Here is a 20,495-nt window from a genome sequence, read left to right as displayed (position 1 = left end):
TAAGTTATTCCATAATTATGCTGAATTCTCTTATAAATTAATTTCAACTATTCTGAGGACACATCTAGCCCTTTCACAAAGCTTTACATCTTTATGTTATTGTTATATCTCTGCCTCCTTGAAAAGAAGTCAAGGAACATTTTTAAAGCATGTATTATGTGTGAGGCTCTATACAGTATTCTGGAAGAGAAAGCAGAAAAAGACACAGCAGTACATACAGTGCTTTTAAGGTCAGCTGGCAAGACAGTCAAAAGCAACTCAGTTGTGAAGTTAAATAAAACAAATGTCAAGTGACAAAAGGATACAATCTGGGAAAATGAAGGCCCTAATCTGAATGATGGAAGTGACTCAAATAGGAGAAGAGGTTCAAGTGACAGGCCCACAAGCTAAGCCAAGCCACCAAGCCCGGAAAGCACAGGCGTTTGGTGGGGAATAAGCCTCTTGGAGCTGAGAGTTCCTCATAACATAGTAGGGGGAGATGAGAAGAAAAACATGGTTTGGAGCTGTATAACTAAGGGCCTTCAATACCAGAGTGTGGACTTTACCGATAGTAAGAATTTATTCAAGGTTTTGGAAAGGGTTTTTGTTTTTTGTTTTCATTTTTGAAACTTAGAAGATGTTTTAGCTTTTGAAACAATGAAACAACAGGACAGTTCAAACTAATTTGTTTTTCTTAAAGTAAATCTTTAAAAAAAATTGGAATTTGGTTAATTTTGAAGTATAAAATGCCACATTGCTAAGAGTAAATCAATTCTAGTAGTAAGTCTCCAATGGTTTACTAAGTACAGTATTAAATTCCATTGCCCAAAGTGGCTATATATTCCCTCTTCTATGATTAACTGTTTAAAAAGTGTAATCTTAAAGTGGCATAATTGTTCTATTTGCCAAATAGAATAGGATTTTGGTGATAGCTGTATATTATTACATTGAAGGCCAATGCATTCAGTAATTTAATGAATTTTTTGTTTTGTTTGTTTTATTTAAAGCCCTGTATATTGATGAACAACATTCAACAATTGCGGGTTCAGCTGGAAAAAGTGTTTGAATCCATGGGAGGAAAAGAGGTGAGTACCTTTGTATGCCTACAGTTGCTAAATATCTCCTTAGAGATCATTGGCAGCATATATTTCTTTGCTACGAAAAGTGACAGAATCAAGTTTTTACATGGGTTCACTACAGAACAGGACATGCTAACAATCTAAAAGGCTATTAACAGCTAAAGTGATCATTATCCACAATACAATAATTCAGTAAATACATCAGAAGTGTGAGTAGGAGAAGGAAGATGGGTCAATAACTTCTTGTAGTATGTGTGTGTATGTATATATTTAGTCATATGTGCACAATTAAATATATTTATGTATATGCTAATGATCTGTGAAGCCCCACCATCGCAGATGCCTTTTACTGTTCTGTGCAGTGTCAACTTGATATGATTTTCTTCTGCGGTGTGCTTTGTGGCACTAGTGGTTTTTGATGTACCGCTGGTTTATTTTTTGCATCTCAAAAATCTCTGCCAAAACTGTGCTGTGTACTGTGTCTGTAATGTGTTGTGTCTTTGTCTAACATCTCTGACTTGCAATTCCATGAGCAGAAGAAGGAAGGAGAAAGATTCTTTTATGAGGTTTGTTATAGTAAGCATCTTACCCTTTACCTGGCTGTTTCCCCTCCAAACCCAAAGACCATTGCACTTCCTACTTGTTCTCACTTGCTTGTTTGGATCAGGCAGACTGTGAAATATTAGCTGGGCACCTGCCTCCTTGAGCTGCCACAGTCTTGTATTTCACAAACCAACATGAACATCTGGGGGCTTGAGAACTGGAGACGGTGCCGCAAGGGAAGGCCATGCAGCTGTCACTCTCCCACCACCTACTCTGAAAATCAATCCCGAGGGTGGCTAGGATGAGGGGATATTTTTGTTTACAGTTTTATTTACACAGTTCCTAATTATTGTGGTAAGTGTGTGAGATGTATGGAAAGCTAGGTTTGATTTCAAAGCCAAGGTCTCATTCATTTCTAAATTGATAAGGCTGAAGATGCTTTTTTTTTTAATTGGAGTAGAGTTGCTTTATGATGTTGTGTTAGCTTGTGCTATACAGCAAAGTGATCAGCTACACCTATACATATACACCATCGTTTTTGGAATTCCTTCCCATTTAGGTCACCACAGAGCACTGACTGAAGTTCTCTGTTTGATATTGTAGGCTCTCATTAGTTATCTATTTTATACAGAGTATCAATAGTGTGTATATGTCCATCCCAATCTCCCAATTTATCCAACTGCCCCGACTTCACACATGATGTTTGTTTTAATCCCATAAAGACATGTATACATTTTCACCCCCAAAGTCTTTTTCATTATTCCCGAGGCTCAGTCTTTAGAGAAATGAACTATTATTTAGCATTCTACAAATAAGAAGCACCAGGATACATGGATGAAGGTACAAAACTTCAAAAATGAACTTTTCTGAGCTATGCTGCCACTGCTCTCTCAGTCTAAGCTAAGCTAAGCTAAGTCACTTCAGTCGTGTCGGACTCTGTGCGACCCCATAGACGGCAGCCCACCAGGCTCCCCCGTCCCTGGGATTCTCCAGGCAAGAACACTGGAGTGGGTTGCCATTTCCTTCTCCAATGCAGGCAAGTGAAAAGTGAAAGGGAAGTCGCTCAGTCATGTCCGACTTTTAGCGACCCCATAGACTGCAGCCTACCAGGCTCCTCCATCCATGGGATTTTCCAGGCAACAGTACTGGAGTGGATGGCCATTGCCTTCTCAGTCTAGTTTATATAAAAAAAGGCTTCATTCCCCAAAGTGTGGTAATGGTTTTTGCCTGGTTTGAGGGCATCAATCTCATTTTTAAAATTCTTTTGCTGAATCAGGTGAGCACTTGGGGCTCATAGCTGGAGATTCCCTTTTTAATTTAGTGATGTTTTGTATTCAGACTTTAAGTCCACTTACTGTTTTGAAAAGTAGTGAAGAAAATACTAATTTTTTTGTGGGAAATTCTCTCTCGCTTTAGTGAATTTTAAAGACCACAAATCATTTGAGGATAGAGTTATATTTGAAATGCCACATTTCCAGAAATTTCTCCTAATGCTGCTACTATGTCATTACTATTTTGTGGTTGAACTCTGTGAGAGAGATACTGCTGAGCTGAATGTTAACCAGACAAATTATGCCTGTATTTAAAGGAAGCTGTGTGGGCCAAGCCACCTGCTAACCAAAAAGCTGCGGGGTGGTTTGTTCACCAACCAAAATTGACTGCTTGTTTCAGATAAAATTGCCCATTTGAAAGGTACAGGTTTTCGTGTGATAAATTGAGTTGCAGATCTGTGACTATATCACAGAACTGTATTGGATAAAATGATGGAAGATGAGCGGAGCTGGGTGCCTTCTCCCTTTATAACTCTTGCAATGCCAAATGTTAAACTCCTCATGCAAAATTTCAAGTGAAAATCAATTAAACAAATTAAATGAATGTCTAGCTCCTAAAAATGGAATCTGTTAGAGGGACAGCATTGACCCTAGCTCCTTTCTTTTCCTAATTTAAATATTTTTTCTCCCTTTCCTCCCTCTCTTTACCCTCTTTCTGTGTTTCTTCTGTCTCCCTTTCTATGAAGTTCTTTTCTGTTTTTCTTTTCTATTTTCATCTTGTGCTACCAAGAAGAATCTGTAGGCAGGCCATGCCAGTTTTGTGTAGGGGTTGAGGAAATGTGAGGAAGAAGCTTGACTTGAACCCAGGTCTGAGTGTAACAGGCAGCCTCCCAGAAAGTATCTATCTTAACACAGAATGATGTTAGAGTTGCTGATTGCTACAGTGAGCCTCCAGAACCTCAATATAATAGAATCCTTTCATTCTAGTTATCTATATGGCAATATTTAAATGGTTCCTTAACTTGAGTCTTTCATAAAGATGAAAAAGGATTTTATTGAGAAAAACAAATTTGCCTTTTGATACGCAAAGTATATACAGCACTTAATATAGGCATGTTTTGTGGCCTTTAATGATAAGACAGTGTGTTTGTACTATTGCCAATCCCCAGTTGTTTCCTCACAGGGGACTGGTTATAAAACCTCGACTATTTGCTAAGGAAAACTTTCTAAACTAGATTTTATCCTTCTTCTAAGAGTTTCTTCTTACTCTGTGCCCCACCATCTGTACTAGGATGTGCACTTCTTGCTACAGAAAACTAATTAGCAAATGATCGCTTGTGCATTTTGCTCAAAATAGTTTTTGATGCCCTGTGTCCATTAGTTGGCTTCTGACAATAGCGTGGCTGGCCTCTCGGACCGTCTGTAAAGTGCCAGCCACTAGCAGGCCTGGTTGCATGATGCTGTAGCTCTCCGTTGCTTTGACCCAACCACTGTTGGGACAGTTGCTCTTTCTTTGCAGGGTCAATCTCTTTTCCCCCTGGAAAAAGAAAGAATGTTTAAAACTTTTTTTTTTTTTAAATTCACTCTATGTGTGGAATCCAAGATGGAAACATTGCCTAATGCTGTGACAGGCTTGGGGGTCATGCTGTTGACACTAACTCCAAATACAGCCACTTGAGCAGTCCTACAGTAGCCTGTGGGTCCTGTAGGCACATTCTTTTTCAATGCCCTATTTAGAAAAAAGAATCAAAAGAGAAGAACAAATACTAAATTTCTTCTCTTATAGTCTGCTTACAAATTAAGAGAGCGTGTTTTGGCTTGATGACTCTCTGATTACTCTAGAAAACAGGAATTTTAAAATTCACATAAACTATGAAGCAAACATATCCTTTAGGAATGAGGCCCAGAGTCTTTTTTTTAAGTGCATACACTTAAGTTTATACACTTTTATGAATCACTATAGTAAAACAGATAAATAACCAAACTGTGGTAGGGACTGATTTGAGCTAGAAGTTAAATCATTTACACCACAATTCCCGTATGGTATTACTTGTCCCTGTGTAACACTAACAGCAAAACAATCATCAGAATGCCAGGTAATAATTTTCATGTAGTCATTAACAGTGGTTTTATCTTTCTGGGGCTTTCTTTCTATAATAGTTCAAATAGCTCAAAAATAAAAGAGATATATTTTTGTATATTCATTTTAATAGCTTAATTTTGTCATGAGTATATATCAACTGCAAATAAATACTTAGTCCTATATTCAATTTTTCATAAAAACATATTGCTACAGTCTACAGAAGGGACTTAGTTGTAGTTGCTTGATCTGCAATCTAATTTGCACAAGTACATGAAAAAGAAAATCAGATAATCCCAAATTTAATTTCCTTCCAGAAAGTTATGAGATATTGGTTATTAACTTGCATTTTGGTAATTGGTTTAGAAGAATTATGACCATGCTGTGTAAGCAGAGGGTTCATTACTCCTTCACAATATTGTGATGATAAAATAATCTTGAATAGTAGAATCTATAATTATTCATAGGCCTGCTATCCTATTAACCATACTTCAAATTCTAGAAGTTAGCCAATTATTAATACATTTAGGAGAAATGGAGGGCAGATATTTACTTAGCTAAATTCTCTCATTTTGCTGACCACAGAGCAGACCAAGTAGGTGTTACAGCAACATTATTGTTATTGATATGTCTCAGAAGGATTAAATCTCTTGACTCATCTTACCTTGTTTAAACTTTCCTGAACAGGGCTGGGAATCAGAGACATAATCCACCTATCCTAAAAATGTACATATTATAATGAGCAACTTAATTATCTTTTGTGGCAGAGATGCAAACTATACTTCTCTTCATTTTTTAATGATGAATTTGATGTGTCAATTAGAAACTGAATCTGTCTAAAAGTGAACACATGTAGCTGATTGAAATTCATTGTAAAACTTACTAGCCATACAGAGGCAGCCTTCAGCTAAGCAACCTCTGATCAGAGAGGATAGAAACTGACTTCTGTTCTATTTCAATTAGCAAAGTTATTTCATACTTTCTGGGCTACAGGGGTTGAAGACCACTTCTTTAAGGGAAATAATACTTCGTGCCAGTAGTCTTTGAACTAACAGGTATGAGAAATGCCCAGAGAGCTAATTATAACACACATTGCTGAATTCCATCCTAGACTATTCAACTCAGTAGATCTGGAGTTGGGCCACATGACTTGTATTTCTAACAGATTCCCATGTGATGCTGATGGTACTGGTTAGGAGACCACATTGTAAGAATTAATACTGTTTGCTTTTAGGATAGCTACCAGATACTTAGGTAATGGCTGAGAATACCCTTATGCCTTATCTGTGCCTGTCTCCTAACCCACCTACTTAAAATATTTTGAATTTTGAGAACACACTGGACTCGGTGTATTTGAACAGATCTTGAGACAGCATGCAATAGACAGGGAAGTATTTGGATTAAATAATATAATAATCTCAAAATACAGGTGACTAACTTGCAGTCTTATACAAATATCCAGCATTTTTAAAACTCTGGACTTCTATGCTTACATTTTATATATAATTTTATTAAAGGAGGTGTTATAGTTGTAAAAAGCCTAAAAACTTTATGTTCAGGTTTCTGATCTTGTCTCACCTTTTCTCAATGTAAACAGATATAACTCTCTAGTTAATATGTTAAATGAGAAGCCATCCATGATTTCTCTTTTCCAGAAGTACAAAATAAATTAGAAAATAAAATTATCAAAGTAGGTACTAGATGTCATTAGATAATAAAGTAGTCAATTTTAACTGGTCATATTATGTCTTCCTGTTAGTTCCAAACTATTTCCTAAAGCAAATTTGCCAAGTTCTTCCCATGTAATTAAAGTGTCTACTGGTGTCTATTTTCTGTAGGATGACAAGAGTTGAGAGAGGAAATATAGATATTTAAATAACTGCTCTTGCTGTCAAGGATCTTAAGGAGGAGTGAGTCCTTGTAAAACAACAGTCAGAGCAGAGCTCCCTGTTGGGCTCAGGCAAAGGGATTCTTAGAAGACAAATGCCTCCTCTTCTGCCTGAACCACTTTAAGTACCTCTTACCCTTGGGCTGACTGCCTCAAGAAAAAGAGAGATAAGAGCGTGCTAAACATGAAGAAGAATGTACTCCTTCATTAATTCATTCATCAAATTATTGATTTGCTGAACACCTATTATGAGCTGTATATTTTTACTAGACTACAGAGGTACAATAATTAATAAAATGTAGACCCCCACCCTCAGAAAACTTTGAATTTATTAGGGAAGTCAGCACAATTAAAAAAATAAGGTTTATTAGGGGAACCCCCATTTCTAAACTTGCAAATACGTGTTTCAAAGGAGAGTTGTAATTGTTACATCTTATCCCACAATAATTCAAAGAATCAACTCAAAGTGGCTTATTATTGTGTAAATAAAACTCAAAGGTGAGATGTATTTGGCTGAATTCCGTAAAAGTAAGCAGATATTTCTAGCTTCAAGAATGGAAAACTTGAATTTTAAGCGCTGGCCCTTTATTTTGGCAGCCTGAAGATGCTACCTGGTTTCTTTCTCCTCCTAACCACTCTGCAATTAGAGTTAATAAATTGGAATTAATAGAAAACTAAGAGAATAATGAGGGCCAAAAGGGCAAATCACATCGAGGCGATTTGATAAATATGATTGATTCTAGCACTCCTACTACATAAAGTTCAGCTAACTGCTAAGCTGGCAATATTAAGGAAAGGTGCTCTCTTGGAGGCTGAGAGGCTTCTGGGTGGCAGATCCATGTCAAAATAAAATTCAGACCCAAGCAGTTTCTTCTTGTTGACCTCATTTCCCAGCTCATTCTCCAGACAGCACGGGGTCACCCCCATGCTACTGAGCATCTTAACTAAACTTCCTCTGCACTTTAAGAAAACTTCAGGGGAGAGAATGCAAGCCATAGCCAGAAGGGAGAGAAACAGAGTTTTACTTTAACTGCCATTTTCTATAATAGACCTATTGTATTGTCTTATTGTGGGTCCCTTGCAATTGCTTACGACTGCATTAACGAGCCATAAATCAATGCAGAAACTTAGTAAAACTTTACTTCTCTAATCCAGCCAATTGTCCCTCTTCTACTTGGCAGAGTGGCCGTCAGGCACCTCATGCAGATGGCTCACTGAAGGCATTCTGCTGACTCTGACAGGTCGTCAGTTCAGTTGATTGAACAGACTCTATTCACACTGCTGAACCGTGGCGAGATTCAATAATGTGAACAACTGAAAGGCAAAGACGGAGTGAGACAGGGCAAACAATTTTTACAGAAAAAAAATCTGAACATAAAGTTTGTGTCTCATTTCTTCTATTCCTGACATCCCTACTCTGTCCTAATTCATAGTCAGCCAATAGGTAGAGCTAATAAGCCCCATATTCCTTCCCAGTCAAGTTATTGTGCTTCTTTGTCTTTTTAATGACCACAGTCAGAGAATTTCTTAAAAGAATATAGTTTCTTAGATCGCTTTTTCATCCTCCTGTGGCCTCCAAATGTGTCAAGTGAATGACACATTATCTAGACCTTGATTATTCCCATCCATAAGAAGGAAATAACTGGACTATAGGATTTCTGAGGTTCATTCTAGTCTAACAATCTGTAATTATAAGGAAAAGAACCTTGTTAGCAATCCATAGAGTATAAGGTTAATGTATGTATCGTAGGTGAAAAGGAAAAAAAAAAAAGTTTTAAAGAAAAGAATGTCATGTCTCTCATATAAGGCTTGAAGGTATTTTTTAAAAGTTCAGAGAAATAGAAATAGAAAAAAATAACAATTTGCCATACATTCACTAACTCAAAACTATATTGAATGAACTATACAAGATGAGGCATTTTTTCCCTTCAGTTGTCTAGTCTGAAGAACCTAACTTAACATATCTCAAAGATATTTAGTTGGTTTGAAACAAAATGACAGTTGGTTTTACTGCATATTCTCCTTAATTAGGATGTGAGACAGCTACTGATGTTCTGCCACTTTTTGAAAGCAAGAGGTTAGGAGCATGAATTTATATAATTGGTACCTCTAGCATAACACTTCATTCACATCTGAATGGCACAAAAATGTCATAGTCTATTTCTGAAAACAATCTTATAAGTTCTTGGGGAGGTTCTCTCATATGAGGAATAAAAGAAGAAAGTAAACACAGAGTTGCATTGGTAGATCTAGGGCATTTTTTTTTGTAATGGAGAGAACCATGTGTTCCTTATTTCTTACAACATACCATAGTATCCATGCCGAATGCTATAGGTCTAGAAAGTGATTTAGAGCATTTCAAGGAGAGTAATTTCCTGCCGAATTCACTAGGGAATTTTCACTGCTTTCTCAACCAGCTATTTTCAGTTGACTTAGGTACTTTAGAATGGATAAATTCTGGTCAAGTAGAAGGACTGGAGAAAAGTGATATTTTCAAAATAAAAGAAATAGTAAGAGTGCAGATAAGGCTATAAGAAATCCTTGAAGCACTTGCCTGGTTGAAGGTCAGTAGAGGGGTCAGCAGGTGCCATGATCAGATTTTGGCTTTATTAAAACAACTCTAGGAATAGTTAGGAGGATTGAATAGAAGTGAGAAAACAGCAAACACAACCTGGAGATGATTGCAACATAGCTCAGATGAGAAAAATTCTGCATCAGAAAATGAAGAGAATAGGACAGGTGGAGAAAACATTTCATAAATGTTATCAGTCATATTTGATATTCAAGTAAATATGGAAGGAAAAAAGGAGAGAAGAGTCAAAGATGGCTCTCAAAATTCTGCCTTAAACGATTGCATGCTATCAATCAAATCAGAGGCAATAAGAAGAGAGAGAAACTAAGGTTGGGCAGGTAACAAGTTCTCTTTTTGATAGGTTGAGCTTGAAGTCATCAAAGTGGAAAAGGTTAATAGGAGAGAATATGCTCAGGCATCCTGTTACAGATGTTGGTGATGGTTTGGAGATCATTAGCATAGAGATGGGAGTTGAAACCATAGGCATAAATGTGATGGCTCAAGAAGGGACTATAGAGTGGAAAAAAGAGGACTAGGAAGGAAAAATTGAAGACATTAATATATAATGAATATATAGAAGAAGAGAAGTCAACCAAAGAGATAGACAAATAGACAGAAAAATAGGAAATCTAGAAGGTAGTCTCTGGAGAAGCAAGGGAATAAAGAGGTTGAAAGAGAGAGTAAACAGCAGTGTGAACGTAGTCTGAGTAGGATAAATAAAGTCACTGGTCTTAGCAATTAAGAGATCATTGGTGATTTGTGAATATTTCAGTGGAGTATCCAGAGCCAAAACCACACTATAAAGGATTAATAAATATTTAAGAGATAAAAAGAGAATTAATTTTACACTTATGTTGTACAGTTTGAAGATCAAGAAAAGAAAAAGATACTAGCTAGATGTCAATGAAAAAGTACTTATAAATAAGTTGGGCTTTTCTTCTAAAATTTGTTTACATTTTATGTTAATATAAATGTTATTTAAGTATGATTTATACATTGGAGTAATCAAAATAATAATGGAAGAACTGAAGATAGACCAGGATATTTGATGGAAACAAAATGCAAAAAAAAAAAAAGAAACTCAAGTTGAATAACATTCTACATTTCCTTTTTTTATAGAAATAGTGGTGAAGTTCGCATTTACTGAAGGATTTTCTGCAAAAAAATACTGACAAGGGTGTGACACCCACAAGACTAATGACCAGATTTTGAACACTGTAAAGATAAGGGCCAGGGGACCTTCCTAATCTACATTTCTTTCAATGAGCAAATAATAGAACCCTAATGCTGACGAGCTGAACATGAGAAAGGGCAGTTTAGCAGCTTATAGAAAAGAGAAAGGAAATGACATAGTAATAAACACTGTGGGAAAGGAATAAAATTTCCACTAAAGACCCTTTCCAACACACTAGTTGTATCTTTCAGTATTAGTTCAGTCGCTCAGTCATGTCTGACTCTTTGCAACCCCATGAATCACAGCATGCCAGGCCTCCCTGTCCATCACCAACTCCCAGAGTTCACTCAAACTCATGTCCATCGAGTCGGTGATGCCATCCAGCCATCTCGTCCTCTGTCGTCCCCTTCTCCTCCTGCCCCCAATCCCTCCCAGCATCAGAGTCTTTTCCAATGAGTCAACTCTTCGCATGAGGTGGCCAAAGTATTGGAGTTTCAGCTTTAGCATCAGTCCTTCCAATGAACACCCAGGACTGATCTCCTTTAGAATGGACTGGTTGGATCTCCTTGCAGTCCAAGGGACTCTCAAGAGTCTTCTCCAACACCACAGTTCAAAAGCATCAATTCTTCGGCACTCAGCCTTCTTCACAGTCCAACTCTCACATCCATACATGACCACAGGAAAAACCATAGCCTTGACTAGACAGACCTTTGTTGGCAAAGTAATGTCTCTGCTTTTGAATCTGCTATCTAGGTTGGTCATAACTTTCCTTCCAAGGAGTAAGCATCTTTTAATTTCATGGCTGCAATCACCATCTTCAGTGATTTTGGGGCCCAAAAAAATAAAGTCTGACACTGTTTCTACTGTTTCCCCATCTATTTCCCATGAAGTAATGGGACCAGATACCATGATTTTAGTTTTCTGAATGTTGAGTTTTAAGCCAACTTTTTCACTCTCCACTTTCACTTTCATCAACAGGCCTTTTAGTTCCTCTTCACTTTCTGCCATAAGGGTGGTGTCATCTGAATCTCTGAGGTTATTGATATTAGTAAGAAGTTAATGGTTGGTTTAGCAATCATTGTTACAAGAGGCTGAAATAACATACCTAACATACTGTTAGGTCCCTTAGGGAAAGAATTTATGCTGGGGAAAGAAACTCTAGTGGGGATATGGTAATCATATTTTTGGAACCAAGAAAATATCAGGATATAATCTGGCATGGTCTGGCAATGACTCAAACACTTAAATTTAGGACTAACTTGGTAGCTCTAGAACATGTGGTTGCTAAGGAATGAAAGATTTCAAATGCAAAACTATTCTGTTAATAAGTCAGTGCAAAGCATCAATGTAAGAAGAAGGAGCACTCTGCATATCACAATTACCTTTGAAAGCATTTTTTCATGCTACTTGCTGCCCAAGTAGTAGTGAAGTTTGCATTTACTGAAGGATTTTTCTGCAAAAAAATCTTGAAGAGGATGTGACACCCACAAGACTAATGACCAGACTCTTTGATACTGTAAAAATAAAGGCCAATGTATTCTTAGGCTTCCAGGGACAGATACCCAGGAGAGAAAGTTAAGTCAGGTAGAGTTTAGTGGAAGAGAGAGATTTATAGAACAGTTAAGGAGACTGTCCTGTAGACAGTGATAATGCAGAACACAATTAGTGCACAAATGAAAGTCACTAACTGCCCGGTGTTAGTGACACATGGGGTCAGATTTGCAAAAGAAGGTGATAAGTAAATTGTCTTTTAAAGAAAAGTGGAAGTGAGCCTTGAGGACAAAGAACTTCAAAGATACCTTGCCTACTAGCTATCTCTTCCAGAGAATTCATTAATATCACCACAGCTCAATGCTATAAATTATCTCAGTGGTATGAAAACTCAAATACAATGTAAGCATGACCATGGTTCAATCAGACCTTTATTTTTTTTTAATATTTTATAATCAGACCTTTAAAACCACCCTTTATCCGGCCTAAATTTTTGAATTCCCCAACTTTTCAAAGTGTGGATAAAATCTGTTGTGAAAGCTGTACTATAAATTCAGATTTTGACCCAGTATTCTTAAATTTTCATGGAGTATGTTCCTCTTTACATGGAGTCACTTAATATTTTACTTTATTTTGTTGCCAGCCAAGGTGTTCATGTACACCTGCTAATACAGTTTCTTATTTAAAAATTTTTTAATTGTGGCTTTTGAATGCTTGAAATTTTTTGTTTCTCTTTTTTATTTTAATAATTATAAATGACAATATAGGAATGTGCAAATTATTTTTGATTTCACATTCCTTAAGGAACTAGGTTAAGTTTTAAACATTTATTAAAAAAAAAAATTAGGTTGCTTTTTATCTTTCCAAAGTGGCCAGTAATTTGTAAAATGTGCTATTGGGAATTTAGGCAATAAATAATCAATATATAATCAATTAATAAATATAAGAAATTATTTCTTATAAAATTTAGAGAGTTTGTAGGAGTAAGGAAAATTTTCTCAATTTGGACTCAAACAAATGCAGAAAAACTCAAGAACCGATAAATTTGCTGGCCAAAAAGATTGTTTTATAATTAGGATGAGTATGATATTTATGCCCACTATTATTACAAGAGATCTTCAATTTACATATTGGCCTCATAATTACTGTTTGTAGTTAGAGGTTTATTGGTGTGCTTTAAATAAACATCAAAATACTTAACTAAAACCAAACCTTTTCTTTTTTTTCCTGTTTATATGACAGAGGCATTCTGACTTCACCCACTTAAAAACTCATGCTTCTCTCAGGAAATGAAAACTGTCAGCCAGTGTTTAAATTGCTATAGTTTGACAGTTTCAGATTTTCAAGTAATAACCAATTATTTGATAGGAAATTTCCATTCCCAAAATACCTAAAATAGACTAAAATGATTCATAGGAAAATAGGATAATTTCACCCAACGGAGCTATTTAACCATTTTTGTATGACTTTAAAGTCATTATATTAACAGGTGAATAAGGTAACTCAATGTGTATATCAAACTAATTTGGGAACAAAATATACACTTTAAATAAGAAGCAGCCCAATTTCCTGAAGAAAACCATGCTGTTGGAGGTGGCAGTTTTGTGGGGAAGGGCAGAACAACCACCTATCCCCTCAGCAAGATTTACCAAGGAGTGGGGGACCTGGAGAAAATTCTTTGGGAGGTCTTCTCTCATTTTCTGTTCATGAACATTTTTATCCAAGTGAAGTTGGGTTAAAACTGATATTAGGATAATAGCAAAAACATGTGATTCAAAAAAATAATCAGCTTTCCTGGTTCCTAGGATTGAGGTGAACAATCCACATATGTTTTCTTGGTTAAGGGTTGGGAGATACAGTTTATTACACTAATTGTGTTTAAATGCATATCAATATCAGAGATAAAAATAGGCAATATCTATTTTTTTATGAATTACTGCCTTGCTACTGGTTATAGCTCAATGTAACTCTCAAAGTATGAGGCTTAGGGTTATTGTAAGTTTCCAACTTCTAGAGAAATCTATATGTGTTAAGCTTGCTCATGCACATGCGGATAATCTCTAATGACAGCAGCAGAAAATGATATAGACCAGAAGAACAGCACTGACTCTGATAAAGGGGCAGAAACTAACTAATGCTAAAATCACCTAGATTTGAGTGAAAATTGACATTAAGAATTGGTTTGATATAACCAGTAAAGTGTCAGATGTTAAATGGGATTTTTGGTTTCTGTTCTGTTTTTAGTCATGTCAGTATATCATAGAGCAATGCAGCTGGTGAGGTGTATAGATAATACTTTTTCCTAATAGTTTCTTAGTTTTAGAAAAGTTTCTTGGAGGATTGTAGGATTTATGATCGTGTATTCTATTAGGGACAATTTTTGATGCTGGGTTAGCTTCCAGGAGTTTAAATTGATTTGTGTCATACATGTATTTGGTGTTCTTAGGTTCTCTTATTTGTAGTAAGTCCTTCTTTCTTTCATTTGCTCTACTCCCCAAGGTTGTCTTTATCCTAAGCCCCTCTCTTCAATAATAGACCAACTTGAGCAAGAACTATAGGTACTAATGATACGAAACTGAATTTCTGAAGACTCAAATGAAGATTGGTTTAAATTTCAGAGAATATTCTAGGTTTCCCTTTATATGAATTTCTATCCGCTAGATACAATACATCTGATATATGTCATCCTATTTTGACAACTAGCTTGCAAAAATATAATTAACAAAGGATAAAATTTTCTAAAATGCTGGTAAAGTTTGTGTTCATCCATCACTGTAATTATAAAAAATTCTGCCACATTAACAGTTTGGTGTTTTATTTGTTTGTGTTTACTTATAGTGTAAGTTATTTTCTAATATTGATTAATATTATTTTAGAACTGAAATCAGATAAAAAGAATTTGGCTTTTACATTGTAAGAATAAACATAATATGTCATCTTGATTTAATAATTTTACCCTCCCCCCACACAAAATAAAAACTTAAAAATATATATATAAAATAAAATGAGAAACTTAAATCTTGAACTCTGAGTTAAAAATTGGCATCTAGGAAGAAAAGTTAGGCCTATCACCTATAGAGAAACACACTGGAGCAAGAGGATAATTGTTCATCTATTACTTTTAATTCTATACTTGAAAAAATATGAAAACTCCTTCACTAAGATACAACATAATGTGCAAAAATTAATTTTTAGCAATTTAAAAAAATTTCAATGGTTCTATTTATTTACAGGGATATTACAGATGAAAATGTTTTCAAGCAACACACATTTTCAACTAACATATGACCAATTTTCTAAGTCATGAAATTACCATGTTCTGTAATATATTTTGTCATGCCTTGCATCCCACTGCTATAACCAACAAAGGCTTTGCTCTATAGCTCTTTTTTGTATGCATGCTATGCATTTTAATCAATTTTTTTCATAGTAAAAACTTTTAATTTTATTAGAATTTTCTAAATTTTGCATTTTATTTCAAAGATTAAAGAAAGAAAAAAGGATATGTATGCCATGTTTGTTTGAAATTTACCTTATAATAAGCAAAATGCTTCATGCTTCTAAGAAATAAAAGCTATGCTTTCTCAGAACTCCAAAGTAATATTGTTTATGATCTCTTTGCAGTTAGACCCTGAAGCTAGTACTGTTCTAAAAGAACTTCAGGTTAAACTCAGTGGGGTTCTGGATGAGCTCAGTGTCACTTATGGTGAAAGGTAAGTGGACTAAGTAATTACTATGCAAATGTATTATAATCATGTCTTTAGTGCTGTCTCTCTCCTCTGACTGTCTAAATCTATTTAACTTGAAGACTCAATTTAAGCATCACCACCTCTGGTACTTTGGCCTCCTCATGCAAAGAGTTGACTCATTGGAAAAGACTATGATGCTGGGAGGGATTGGGGGCAGGAGGAGAAAGGGACAACAGAGGATGAGATGCCTGGATGGCATCACCAACTCGATGCACATGAGTTTGAGTGAACTCCGGGACTTGGTGATGGACAGGGAGGCCTGGCACCCCTGGCACCCCTGCAATTCATGGGGTCACAAAGAGTCGGAAACAACTGAGCGACTGAACTGAACTGAACCGAACCTCTGGAAAATCTTCCATGACCCTGCAATTTTATAGTGATGTCTTGCTGTTTGCTCCCCAGAACTCTGAGTATCCTGCAGTTGAGGAGCACTGACAACACTACACTCTAAATTCTGGTTCACTTGCCTGTTTTCCTCTCATTACTGTATGTTTCTTAAGGGCAGAAATGACATTTCATTCCTCTTTGAAATTCTGGTTTGTAGACCTTAGCAATTGGCTGTTGAAGGAATAGAGGAAGGAAGAAAGGCAGGGAGAAAATCTTTACATGCATGACAGGGATGAGTTGTATTCATGCCATACATATCAGTGTGGTTCCAAAGAACTGAACTATTAACCCCATAACTGAATTAAGACAGCCTGCTATGTTTTAGGCTTTAGAAATGTTAATGCAATTAGCTCATGGGAAACTACTAACACATCTATGTTATGTCTTTTTCTTCCCATTAATTAACTTTGCTTATTAATAGTGTGGTTCTAAAGAATGAGAAGTTCATTCTAGATAAACTTCATTTTGGTCTTATAGGAAAAAGCCATCATCTCATCAGCAAATGTTAAAATAGGAAATTAATCACTTACCAATAATATCATTTGCAATATTTTCTCCAAATCAGTAAGTTGTGTTTTCATTTTGTTCATGGTTTCTTTTGCTGGGCAGAAGCTTTTAAGTTTAATTAGGTCTCATTTGTTTATTTTTGCTTTTATTTCCTTTACTTCAGGAGACAGATCCAAAAAATACCACTGTGATAGTGTTCTTCCCTTCCTTTCCTCTAGGAGATTTATGTATAGTACCCTGTTTTGGGGTCTTTAATCCATTTTGAGTTTATTTTTGTATATGGTGTTAGAGAATGTTCTAATTTCATTCTTTTGCATGTAGCTGTCCAGTTTTCCCAGCATGATCTATTGAAGAGACTATCTTTTTTCAATTGTATATTCTTGCCTCATTTGTCAGAGATTAATTGACCATAAGTGCATGAGTTTATCACTGGGCTTTCTGTCCTATTCCACTGACCTCTGTGTCTGTTTTCATGCCAGTACCATACTGTTTTGATTACTGTAGTATTTTAATATAGTCTGTAGCATAGTCAAAAGTCAGGGAGCATGGTTCCTCCAGCTCTGTTCTTCTTTCTCAAGATACTTTGGCTATTTGAGGTCTTTTGTGTTCCCATACAAATTTTAATTTTTCTTCGTTTCAGTAGTGTGAAAAATGCCATTGTTAATTTGATAGGGATTGCATTGAATCTTTAGATTGCCTTAGGTAGTATAGTCATTTGAACAATGCTGATTCTTCCAATCTAAGAATAGAGTATATCTTTCCATCTATTTGTATGATTTTCAATTTTATTTCATCAGTATCTTATAGTTTTTGAAGTATGGGTCTTTTGCCTTCTTAAGTAGGTTTATTCTTTGGCTGGTTTGTTTGTTTTCTTGGATATAATGGTAAATCAAACACATCTTTTAAGAAGTTCATTAATTTCATACAGAATTTGCTTTAAGTATTAGTTCAATAAATACTGACTTATTATTTTAACCTATGACTTCAGTTCTCAAATAAGATTGAAATTTATTCTTAAAAAGAGGGCTAGCTGTCTCTTTGGAGTCTGCTGCTGTTGCTAAGTCACTTCAGTCATGTCCAACTCTGTGTGATCCCATAGATGGCAGCCCACCAGGCTCCACCGTCTCTGAGATTCTCCAGGCAAGAACACTGGAGTGGGTTGCCATTTCCTTCTCCAATGCATGAGAGTGAAGTCGCTCGGTTGGAGTCTAGTCATGACTTATTTGTGTATTTTGGAAAAACACATACTTAACAGACATCTGCTGATTAGTTTTGCCACTCTTAAATCAGAAAGACTAAAAAGAAAAAGACACAAAGTATCATACTTTTTCTCAAATGTAGGAACGAAGCAAAGGAAAGTCCTATGCTTGGACTCCTCTTCAGTATCAGAGGTGTGTTCATCATCTTCGTGGAAAGCCCCTTCACAGTTTAGATGCTGAGCCAGATGCAGTCTTGATGTATTGAGCTTTTAGGCCTCCCTTATAAAAAGAATAATTATCTTATTCTGTTGCCATGGATTTATTTTCCACACTACCAACCAAGTCTGTATCTCACACTCAGGGTAGGTGAGAAGTCCATAAGGATCAGTTTGATCATGCAGTAGAGTCAAACTGGATAATTTCAGTATGAGTCCACCTTTCTTTTAGTGTAAATTAGTGGTTGTGAGTTTTAAAATTAAGTGCATAATTAATTGCCCCAAATCTATTTCATCTGCTGTTATTAAAACCCACAATTAAATTACTCTACTCTATGTAGCTGGCAGGATGATTTTTTCAGGAAAGCCAGGCCAAAGCCAAACCAAACATCTGAAGCCTGGGTCTCTGGGTTATAATACATGCATAGGAAACCCACCTGGGAACTGAGACTAAGTGAGATAAAACCTCAGTGATATCTTAATGATGTCTTAATGTTTTCTAAACCTTTGCCACTCAGGTTTATGCTTATGCACATATTTTGCAGTTTAGTTCTTTGGTTTATTACACTTCTTTTAATCTCTGGTACCAGTGGCCAGCTGGATTAAATAAATTTTAAAAATCATGAACATTTCATAGAAGTTCTGTGTGTCTTCTGTGTCTTCTCAAGTGCTCATGAATGAATGAATGAATGAAATCACTCAGTCATGTCCGACTCTTTTCGACCCCATGGACTGTAGCCCACCAGGCTCCTCTGTCCATGGGATTCTCCAGGCAAGAATACTGGAGTGGGTTGCCATTTCCTTCTCCAGGGAATCTTCCTGACCCTGGGATCGATAGAGTCTGTCATTATTTTCTGGTACTGTGTGTGTGTGTGTGTGTGTGCGTGCAGTTGCTTGAGTTGTGTCCAACTCTTTGGACTATAGCATGCCAGGCTCTTCTGTCTATGGGATTCTCCAGGCAAGAATATTGGAGTGGGTTGCCATGCTCTTCTCCAGGAGACCTTCTCAACCCAGGGTTCGAACCAGTGTCTTCTGCATCACAGGTGGATTCTTTACTGCTGAGCCACCTGAAGCGCTACTGATTAATAAAAACTTTTCAAGCAGAAAATAGATAGAAAAAAAAGACTCTTTAGGTGACTTTACCAAAAGTTGATAGAGACAGAAGATTTTCAGTAAGATGCCAGTGTTGATTCAGCCTGGATTAATGGTAGGGTAGAAGAGCATTTGGAGAAGGCAATGGCACCCCACTACAGTACTCTTGCCTGGAAAATTCCATGGACGGAGGAGCCTGGTAGGCTGCAGTCCATGGGGTCCCTGAGGGTCAGACATGACTGAGCGACTTCACTTTCACTTTTCACTTTCATGCATTGGAGAAGGAAATGGCAACCCACTCCAGTGTTCTTGTCTGGAGAATCCCAGGGACAGGAGAGCCTGGTGGGCTGCCGTCTATGGGGTCACACAGAGTTGGACACAACTAAAGTGAATTAGCAGCAGCAGAAGAGCATTCTCTCTTATTCTCTGGTAATCCTTCCTCCATATGTCTGATCCCACACACAGAGCTGTCTTCTGGTGGGTGTTTACCATATGGGTCTGTTGTAGGAGCCTGTTTGTACATTTTTGGATCATGAGTATCATACCTTCTGCTCAGTCAAGCCTCCACCTCAATTCACTGTTTTAAGAATCAGTTCTAAGAAAGTAGCTATTTCAAAGGTGCTTAATAATACACTCAGCTGAATCACTGATGACCTAGTGGTAAATCAACCAGGTCAAATGTTTTCCGGCATGATTTACCTTTCCTATATATTGCTTCAAGTACCTACTGCTACTTCTTGTTGCTGTTCAGTTGCTAAGTCATGTTTGACTCTTTGCAACCCCATGGCCTACAACACACCAGGCTCCTCTGTCCTCCACTATCTCCCAGAGTTTGCCCAGGTTCATGTCCATTGAATCAGTGATGCAATCTAACCATCTTATCCTCTGCCACCCCTTTCTCTATTTCCTTCAATCTTTCCCATCATCAGGGTCTTTTCCAATGAGTCGGCTTTTTGCATCAGGTGGCCAAAGTATTGAAGCTTCAGCATCAGTCCTTCCAATGAATATTCAGGGTTGATTTCCTTTAGGATCGACTGCTTGGATCTCCTTAAAGTCCAAGGGACTCTCAAGAGTCTTCTCCAGCACCACAATCTGAAAGCATTAATTCTTTGGTGTTCAGGCTACTTTTTCATCATGCACAATTACTGGAAAACCATAGCTTTGACCATGTGGACTTTTGTTGGCAAAGAAATGTCTCTGCTTTTTTATATGCTATCTAGGTCTGTCATAGCTTTTCTCCCAAGGAGAAAGTTCATTTTAATTTCATGG

General features: G+C 36.7%; 1 protein-coding gene and 1 long non-coding RNA gene across 3 annotated transcripts in view; one reads left to right on the top strand and one right to left on the bottom strand.

The window, feature by feature from the left end:
* Positions 1 to 20,495, top strand: part of UNC13C (unc-13 homolog C) — a 723,080-nt gene that overhangs the window by 612,274 nt on the left and 90,311 nt on the right. For both annotated transcript variants that reach the window (XM_019968805.2, XM_070797523.1), the window contains 2 exons: positions 987 to 1,064; positions 15,702 to 15,790. In XM_019968805.2, the coding sequence (XP_019824364.2) occupies positions 987 to 1,064; positions 15,702 to 15,790 (167 nt within the window). The remainder of the gene's footprint in view (positions 1 to 986; positions 1,065 to 15,701; positions 15,791 to 20,495) is intronic.
* LOC139185264 (uncharacterized) overlaps positions 3,979 to 20,495 on the bottom strand; it is a 126,911-nt gene continuing 110,394 nt past the window's right edge. Inside the window, exon 3 of the long non-coding RNA XR_011568868.1 lies at positions 3,979 to 4,409. This is a non-coding gene — a long non-coding RNA (uncharacterized lncRNA). The remainder of the gene's footprint in view (positions 4,410 to 20,495) is intronic.

The sequence above is a fragment of the Bos indicus genome, chromosome 10 (genome assembly GCF_029378745.1).
Source record: "Bos indicus isolate NIAB-ARS_2022 breed Sahiwal x Tharparkar chromosome 10, NIAB-ARS_B.indTharparkar_mat_pri_1.0, whole genome shotgun sequence".
In the NCBI taxonomy this organism is placed as follows: domain Eukaryota; kingdom Metazoa; phylum Chordata; class Mammalia; order Artiodactyla; family Bovidae; genus Bos; species Bos indicus.
This window is presented reverse-complemented; position numbering and strand designations above follow the sequence as displayed.